General features: G+C 38.3%; 1 protein-coding gene across 1 annotated transcript; it reads left to right on the top strand.

Annotated features, from left to right (window-relative positions):
* The first annotated feature begins 3545 nt into the window (after nt 1-3545).
* On the top strand, nt 3546-8675 carry exo5 (exonuclease 5). The gene is made up of 6 exons (XM_036561791.1): nt 3546-3890; nt 4735-4825; nt 5179-5429; nt 5868-5972; nt 6101-6273; nt 7319-8675. Exons 1-6 carry the CDS (start codon nt 3800-3802, stop codon nt 7784-7786), a joined length of 1179 nt encoding a protein of 392 aa, XP_036417684.1. The 5' UTR covers nt 3546-3799; the 3' UTR covers nt 7787-8675.
* The last annotated feature ends 1136 nt before the right edge of the window (nt 8676-9811 follow it).

The raw sequence follows: 9811 nt of genomic DNA, 5'->3' as shown, positions 1-9811 counted from the left end.
CCTGGGGGGGACACATCAGCCTGGCGGCTGTCCAGAGTGGCTGATGGATTTCTCAGTTTTCTGTGATCTCTTTCTCCTCTTTCTTCCTGAACGCTGGCCTGACTTTTGGCTTTAGTGTTCATTCTGCCTCGGCCCCTGTGAGTGATACAGTCAGTAATATCGCCCCCTGCTGTTTAAATTCAATATGTATGTTACAGGGTATACAACATAGATACCGTTTACACCTGGCCACTTCATGCGATCTATGTCTGCGAGGGAGATGATCATGGAGGACACACATGGTTGGTGACCAGATGAGAGGAAATGCTCGATAGTAACGTGGACAGACATTACTATGCAAAACAAACTGCAGACGAATAGGTAACTAGTTGCCGTGTAACGAGCGGATTTGCATATTCCGTCCCACACAGCAATTGGATTTCAGTCGAACCAGACTAACCAGAGACGCATTTGACTACCAAGTGTGAATGCATGTGGCTAAAATCTTATCAGGACACAATCCAGATACTAGTGACATGAAGTGACCAGGTGTAAACGGGATCAGTGTGTGCCAGTCAGAGCCATTGCTAAGCGGTGACCAGTGCCACCCTGAAATGAAGCATGGAATGAAAAGGAGCCATCATCAGTCACTGTTAATGAAGCATCATGCATTATGGTGAAAATCTGCCATCAGAGTAGTTACCAGTCAGCTATGAGAGTCTGATAACACTACATTTAATAATGAGCATAACTTGCTGTGATTGGCTAATTTACTCAGCAAACTGGTGAATATGAACATGAATATGCACTGGGTCCTTCAGCAGTGCTGCCGTCAGCTACATTATAAAGTAGACCATTCGATAGTAAGATGACTTATCTATCAAAAATTAGTCAGCTATAATCATTAATCATACTAACTAATCACTTTTTACAGTTGAATACATGCATGTGTTGTAGGTTAGCTCATACAGTGCTGTCTGGATAGTTTTTGATCATTAGACTCATGTATAACCTGTAATGAATGCAACCTAGAATGAATGCAAGATATGCAAGTTAATAACTTCTATGGCCTGTCTATGTGAAATGTTTTTCTTAAAGTTAACATTCATTGAAAAAGTGATACATTAATTTGCTTGATTAAAATACATAAATTCCCTATGAATGAAAATATGTTACATCAACACAGTTTTGTTTTGCAGTTTACTTTTGGCTGTAGTTGTATTGATGTAATACTCATGTCAAATTAATGAACAGATTTATGTACAGTGAAAAACAAATGCATCAATTCATATGTCATTTTAATACAGTAATGCTATGTATGTATATATATTTTCTAAGCATTGTGCCACCCCAATAAAATCTCTGGGTCTTACTTGGCCACCCCATTCTAAAAGTTCTAGATACGGTTACATTCTAAAAGTTCTAGATACAAATACAGTTTTATGAGTGTTTCCCCAAAACGGACAACGTAATCTGTCGCACAGATGGCGTCCCTATCACATCCCATGAAGACGTGCCAGTACCAAGCTTTGGGTTTTGTAGTTTAAACTGTATTTTGTATTATCTTCACAGTTCTGGCTTAGCAAACCATTTTGCTGTTAGATTGTATTTTCAGTTACTGTGCCTGTGTGGTCAAAAAGTTCCAGCTTTGAGTGATTTATTAACAATTCCTTTATGGAGAAATTAATGTCAACTCAAAATGTTTTGATCGCAACCAGCAGATGACGTAGGCCTGCACTTTCACTGCCCACTGGTACTAGTTTGAGATGGCACCATTTTATTTTCTGAGACAATACAAATGTTAAAAACCTTGTTGATAAAAAAACAACTAATAAGCTTTAAAATGAACTATTTACAAATGGAGCACTTCAAAAAATTCAAATGATCATCTAAAAGTAGGCTCAACTTAAACACTCTACTACCCCACAGAAAGAAATACACAGCTAACATCTCATCAGAACAACAGTAATTACGTGCCAGAATTGTTACAGGATTGGATTCATTATGTCTTCCCTCTGATATCCAGTCCCGCATTTTCTATCAGCCCAATGCTCATAACCATCAGTACTGATGTGCCATCTGTAGTACTGATGCTAACTTTACTAAACAGAGCAGGTGTTAGTCAGCTGTGAACACTGATTCTTAGTCACAACTGTTAAAAACTGTAACAGTGCAATTTTTATAAACCTTTCAGAATAATACAATTTCAGAGTTTGCACAATCCTAAAAACAGTGTTGGTGTACAACGGTCTCCAATATGTGTACTTTTATCTGCTGTGTATTTATGTACTACAAAACACTAGTGCCTGAACATAGCACTGGTGTGAGACTGGTCCTTAGTATCAGCCAATACCTTGAGTTCAGATACCGGAATCAGTAGAGAAATAGTTGGATTGGTGTGTCTCTGATCTTAAAGGGGAACTCCACTGATTTTTCAAAAATTCTATAAAGGGATGAGATGTAAACAGTCATTCAGAATGGTTTGATGTGAAATGCTCTGTTCTAGAGAAACTTGCAGGTCAGAATTGTTCATGGTGGTGGTGATAGAATCCAGACGTCTGAAGAGTTTAAGAGCTCCCTCACAGGCAGTTATTACACGAGATGCTTAGATGTCTGACAGGGGTACATGCAGAGTTTTGTAAGGTAAAACTGTCCTCAAAGAAAACCTTTTTCAGATTTATGACTATTTTACCATCATCAACATTACGTACAGAAACTCAGAAGACGTGATTTTGGATAGTAAATAAAATAACTATATTTCTATTGCAGAAATCTGGACCCCTCGTTCCTATCACCACCACTGAGTCTGTAAGTTTCTCTACAATTAATTGCTTCACATTAAACCACTCTGAATTACTATTTACATCTCAAGGACTGAATTATTCAGAAATTTTGAAAAACTGGTGGAATTCCCCTTTAAAGGCTGAGTTTCCCAAAAGCATCTTGTCTCAAGATAGATAGATAGATAGATAGATAGATAGATACTTTATTGATCCCGAAGGAAATTTAGCAGCCAGTAGCAGTCACACAACACAGTACAGTAATAATAATAATAAGGGTGAAACAATACAAAAGGAAGAATAAATATAAAAAAATCCTATCTACAGGCATATACACAAATAGAAATATACAAAAATCTGGAATAAGATCTATAACCTGAGATAAAAAGGCAGTGCAATAATGACTGTACAAGGAGGCACAGGTAACAGCATATAATGACAATACTGAATAATTGTATTTATTTTGCTTGTGAAAATGCAATTATCACGAGTTAAAACATGATCATAGTATTTTTTCTTCCATTAAGATAAAATGGGAAAAGATAATTCTAGTGAGATCTGAAAGTGTACATGCCAAAATGTACTTCCTACAGGCAAAGATTTATTTATTTAACATGTCATTTTTAATTTACTATTTATTTACGCATCATTAACATTTAAGTTGTTATAATTATTAATTATTAATATTAATTAATTGATATGAAGTTATCATTAATTTCTAATATCAATGAAATGTATTAAACGCTGAGTCACGTGAATTTGGGCCAATGGCGTGGGGGGGGCGTGGCCAACGTTGAGGCAAGTCCAGAGAAGACACAAAAAAACAGAGGACGAGTGTAAACATGGAGAATCGAGAGGAGTAAACAATGAGACCTCCGGCTGTATTGTTATCAGTGACTGGCTCAGCGTGTGTCCGCATGAAGAAGCTGATAAAGCATGAGTATAACAGCATGACTGAACCGCCTCTGAGGAGTTTCACAGCTCTGTGAGGCGCTGTCGGTACATTTTGGAGAAGCTGCGCTGCTGCTGAATGTTTGTTCATGGAGTCGCAGAGTGAACTGGGGGCGGATGAGTGGGACGACATCAGCGACTCTGAGCTCCTCGATATCCAGCTAGACCATTTCAGCACAGGTAGGTTAAATAAAACACCCCTAAGAAAGAGTGAACGCCAGCAGTCCGTTTAATAGGTCATTTAAAGACCTAGAGCCAGTGTGGTGCCTTAGTACGGATTCAGTCTAAGGGTTTCCTCTGTGAAATCGCTTTACGTTAGACTGACCCTGGTTTACATGATTAATGTATTGACTTTTCAGTGTGGGTAAACGGTAATACATGCATTGTTTCTGAAGATGTGAGTTGTATTTCACGATCATGGCCGAACACAAGGTGGCGCTGCTGTAATATGTGGTCTGTAATCACATGACTGCTGTCATGAGGGAGCTATCTCACTGAATGGTTTCTTCTGTTTTGGCCTGATTTGGCCTCATAAATGTTTTTGTATTGCGAGAATTCCTTCTCTCCTGTCAAATGCTTAACCAGCTTAAAGGAGGCTGCTGTGTGTTTATAAAAAAATAAATACATAAATAAATAAAAGACAGCTTAAAATATCTATAATAATACTTTAAGAATCTATAATATTAATAGTGCTTTGAAACTCTTTTGTAATATTAATATTACACATTATAATATTTTTCTCTCTGTAATAATCCTGTAGTACTGTTGTATAGTAATGTCAGAATTAACTGTAAGATCCGTTTAGGGATTCTGTAGAAATGCCTCTATTATTATTATTATTATTATTATTATTGTAGATCTGTTTCATAAGAGAAAAGAAGAAATAAAAAAGGGCCAACAGTCATTTACTAGATACTTGAATTCATCACCACAACGTGAATTAGTCATTCTCTTATAACTCTTGTATGTTTATTGTTTAGAATATGTTATTAATCAGTTGTGTTTGTGTGAATGAACCTTTCAGATGAATCACCTGAGCCATCCTGTAGCAAAACTGACACAAGTGAAAACACTGTGAATGAAAGCACCATCACAGCCTCACCATCACTTCACAGGTAAAACAATGTCATTGAGTGAAAACTCTTCAGAGTTGAAAATACAGAACTGAATCTAATGTTTACACTGTAAGCCTGAAACTAGTTTGTGATTTCTTTCTCTGGAAGATTCTCAGACGAAGCTTGCAGCTTGATTATTATCTGTATATTGAAGTATGTATTAAAAAAACATAATATGGGCTTTTAATGATCTCATACTACAAATTGAAAGTCTTCCTGTTCCTGCTGATGTTCTTGATTCTGTAATACTCATACAGGGTTGACCTGCAGATATCTGAATCTAGTGAGAGATGACAACTGAAGACTGTGCGGTGCTTGGTCAATATCTAACATGGCTCTAACCTGGTTTGCAGGGCTGAGGAGGGGTTGGAGCAAAGAACCATTGAAACAGATGAAGAGAGGGGTGTGAAGAGGAAGAGAAATGTTGAGGGTGGCTGCAGTCATTTGCTGCGCTTCATGAAGCATCACCTGAGTGTAACCCTGCTGTGTGAGCAGTCCTGGTGTGAGTTGAAGGTGGAATTTGGCTTCCGAAATCCTAAAGTCAGGAAAAACGACAAGCAGCGAACAGAAGTGCAGACTGGTGCAAATATTCACCTGGCAAGAGGTGAGGATAGATGATAATTATGCTTTATTCTGTGTTCTTTGGGTGTCAGTCACAGTCTTATGCAAATGCTTACACATTTTGTTGATTTTCTAAGTGAAAATAATTTAGCACATCCTCTACAGAGAACACACTTCTGAACGTTTTAATACACAAGTAGTTTTATCTGCTGAATTTAATATTGGACCTGTGGCCTATGCACAAATTGTTGCACATTTTATATTTTATGTGTTACTTTTTAAACTCAAATAAGTAGAAATTGTGCACTAAACTTCACAGAAAAATTCCCTGTATAGGAATTGGATGTGTCTTTTTGAAAATTAACAAAACTTGTTATTTGACCAGCGGTTCCCAAACGTTTTTATACGACTGTATATTTCTGTAATTTGTTGTCTTTGCCTTTGTTCCTATATCACATGCACTATATCTCTGTTCACACAGAGCTGGAGGTCCATGACGTCATTCCTGTCAATACCCAGACCAGAGAGGATTTTTTTGCCATAAAGCTTCTTAATATGCTACACATGGTTCCCATATTAGAGGCAGGTATGTTGATAGAGGTGACATGTAAATATTTTTTAACACAAAGTGTCATTTTGTATAAAATGAATCTGAGAATATGAATTATCTTTTTGGTATGACCATATAGTTTGTGTTTCTGTGTGTGGTTTCAGGGCAGTGTGTGCGTGAGTTTCCAGTGTTTGGCCTATTAGAAGGTGTATTTCTTATGGGCGTCATTGATGAGCTGAGTTATAACCAGAAGGGGGAGCTGGTGTTGAATGAGCTGAAAACCCGCCGACAGGACTCTCTGCCTAGAGCTGCGCAGACCCTCGGTCACTGCTTTCAGGTATGTGCAGTGCTAAAAGCTGGAGTTTCTGCAAGACTGTCAAAATATAATGATGCTGAAAATAATATTATTTCATTAAGCTTAAAACCACAGCTCAGCCAAAAATCATATTTATACTACATGTGGTTGATCAGCTAAGACATGTTTGGTGTCTGAAGTTTGCCTCTGCAGCTTTGAGGTTAATGTAGCCAACAAGAAATGAAAGCCTATATCTGCCAAGTTGGCACTACAACCTGCTTGCCTAAATTACCACACACTTGTCTCAAATTGCATCAAACTGCTAAGTAATAGACTTGTTCATGTGGTTTCTGACACTGCAGGGAAGAGCGGGGCAGACATTTTAAAATTTGGAAGTGCTTTGATACAAGAATCTTATACATCCATGCTACAAATGAAAACTTAAGGTTTACTTTGAGCACCTGTCGTTCAGCCCCAAACTGACATGAATGGAAATGTTTTAACCAAATAAGCTTTCCATCATAAATACATAAAATAATATGCAGAATATATATGATCAGTGAACAGAAACTGTGTCAAACACTGGCAAGTTTGTTTTTGACCACAAAGTGAAAATATCAGCAAATATCAGCATGATCAAACCTATAGTAGATGTTGTTGAATCTGTAATTAAAATGATTGTGCCATGGGCCATATCTTGTGGGCCTTGTGTTTGACATATGGGCTCTACAGGGAACATATTTGAATTGGGCAGTATTTGTGTGAAATTCATCAAATAAACAGTGTGCATTAAAATATACAGAAGTGTGTTCTTTGTAGAGGATGTGTTAACTTATTTTCACATAGAAAATCAACAAAACGTCATTTGACCAGGGGTGCCCAGACCTTTTCTATACGCCTGTACATTGCATAACTAAAACAGAAGCATCAGCCATCCTAAAGCCTGATCCGATGGTCCCTTTAGTCTCAGTACGTTTTCTTGAGTCTATAAGGCATTTTGTAATCCTTTTGAGAACAGAATAAGTCAGTTTGTATTTCTTACATTGCCTTACATCTTCACTTGAACCTTGCTGTTTGTATGTGTTAGGTGGGCTTGTATAAGCTTTTGTTTGATAGATTGGTCAGAAGGGAAGCGAGGAGAGAGCACCTTGTGGACCATCTCAAACTCCGAGCGTCCCTGGTACTCGGAGCTGAAGTCCAAGCGTATGCTGTGAGAATCGGCATCCAGGTCACCAGCTTCGGTGAGCTGGTGGACACTTGCCTCATGATCCTGTCCTGTTCTGAGGTGCCGTGTATCGACATCCTGCAGATTGAGTACCGTCACCAGGACTCCAGCAGCCTCATCGGCACCATGGTGGTCCCCTTTGACGAGGTCCAACTACGAGCAGAGCTCCAGGGCTACCTGGCTTACTGGACCGGCCAGAGGGAGCCCAGAGGAGTGGATATAGAGGAGGTGTGGAAGTGCAAGATGTGTCCCTATGAGGAGATTTGTGACTGGAGAAAGAACAGATCACAAGCCCCTGAGACTCTTCACACCAACAAGAGAATCAAATGAACTGACACATAGCTATTTATTATTTGGAGTGGCTGTGCTAATGTCTGCGATCAGCTATTAATAATATTTTAAAAATATTTTTAAGAGGGATATATGACATTATTAACTACCTCATTTGTTTTAAATATTTATGAATGATTCTATTTGCTTTTATTTTTCCTATTAAGCATAATTTATGTGTGAACAATGTTATAGGGCATTTTAATGTGAATATTATTCACTGATTCCATATGCACTGTTTGACCAAAATATATTTACAAGCATTTAACATTTTCTAACAGCAGGTGGAAGGGCTTAAAAGTGTTTTGTCCAATGAGAATGTGAAATAATGTGATAGAAAATGAAGCCAAGAATTTTTGGATTATTACTTATTTTCAAGGCTTTCTGAAAGACATCTATTAATGCTATTTATCAGGGCTGTCATGATTACTCAACAAAATCAATTACTCTGTAAAAAATTTGCATTTATGTTCTTGATAAATCTTCAGTGATCAGTAAAGCAGTCTAAATGATAAACAGGGTATCTGCAGGTCATTATAAAGCAGCATTTAGCAGACTCAACATTCTCCAAAGGGCACAAGTTGTTTTGTATCACTTTACTTTTTTTGTGACATGCAGGGGCGTAGCACCAAATTTTGGAGTAGTGTGCCCATGCTTTCCCATTCCCAAGAAAGTAAAGGAAAAAAAAAGATTTTTTATGGTGTGTTTCTTTTTGTGGTTGTTGGTCATCTGACAGTAAGTGTGCTTTGAATCATCAATCTTGCTGTAGTTCAGTGAGGATTACACTTACTTGGTTTCTGTTCAAAACAATCTATGTAATTTGAGGGAAATTCAAAAGAGAAAACTTTTAAAATAAATTTACATACATTTACTGTAATTTCCACTGAAACTGCTCAACAAATCGTTGTTTTGAAGTTGCTTGTTAGCTGTCTACTTTAGTGAGGTCAGCTTGTTTCATGTCTTCAGTTGCATCAGGAAAGGAAGAGGTGCTGCTCTCTCTCTCAGTGACTGCCTCTGGAACGAACAATGTTTTATTACAGGTTAGCTGCTGGGCTGAGTCTAACTAATTGGGTTGTGAATGCAGAAACACTGTCTATAGCTATTTTAATATTTTAACATTTATTTTTAAAAAGTGCTTACTTGCTGTATTGAATCAAATCCTGTGCTTTTTTGTCAGCTTGTGGTTGTTACAAATGACCACAAAAGTAGCTAATCGCTAGTTTGCTAGTGCATATTTTCAGTTTGGCACTTTAGGCTTGCCTGTTTTCTGAAAGAAATGAGTCAGTATTCGCCTGCCCACTTTTTGCCTTCTCTCTTTCTCTCTCCGCTCTTATGGTTTGTACAATCCTGATTTTAATTTCATTTTAACCAGGTCAGAACTGGTGAACAGCCACTAACTGCCATCTATAGCCAAAAGCACAGGAGATATGCGACATACGTGCGCGCCAGAGGATCAAACCACTTCTATTTTTTAAGCAGGGAAGAGAACGGACGAACAGGAAGATAAGCAGAACTTCAAAGATGATCTTGGAAAATGCAGTTTCATATTAATTATTTGTATAATAACAGAGTATCAAAACTAGAAGCCAAAATCAATTTAGGCACTTTAGACTTTTGGAGGGCCCCCTATTTAGGCAGGGCCTGATTAGTCAGGTCCATCATTACCTGCGGTCTGACGTGCCTGGTGACATGGTGCATTATCAAGCTGGAAGTAGCCATTAGAAGATGGGTGAATTGTGGCCATGAAAGGATGCATGTGGCCAGCAGCAATACTTAAGTAGGCTGTGGCATTGAGGCGATGATTGGTTGGTATTAATGGGCCCAAAGCGTGCCAAGAAAACATTCCCCACACCATTACACCACCTCCACCAGCCTGTTGACAGTGTTACAACCCCTGGTCGTAATATTCCTTTCATGGGTCTTGTTCTGCCATTTTGTGTATGTCCCCTCTAGTGGCCACACGGGGTGCCCTCACATATGAAAGAGGTCAACAAGCCACCACCTAGGAGACATTCAGGGCTCTCT

Source organism: Colossoma macropomum, unplaced genomic scaffold (assembly GCF_904425465.1).
Source record: "Colossoma macropomum unplaced genomic scaffold, Colossoma_macropomum, whole genome shotgun sequence".
Taxonomy (NCBI): Eukaryota; Metazoa; Chordata; class Actinopteri; order Characiformes; family Serrasalmidae; genus Colossoma; species Colossoma macropomum.
This window is presented reverse-complemented; position numbering and strand designations above follow the sequence as displayed.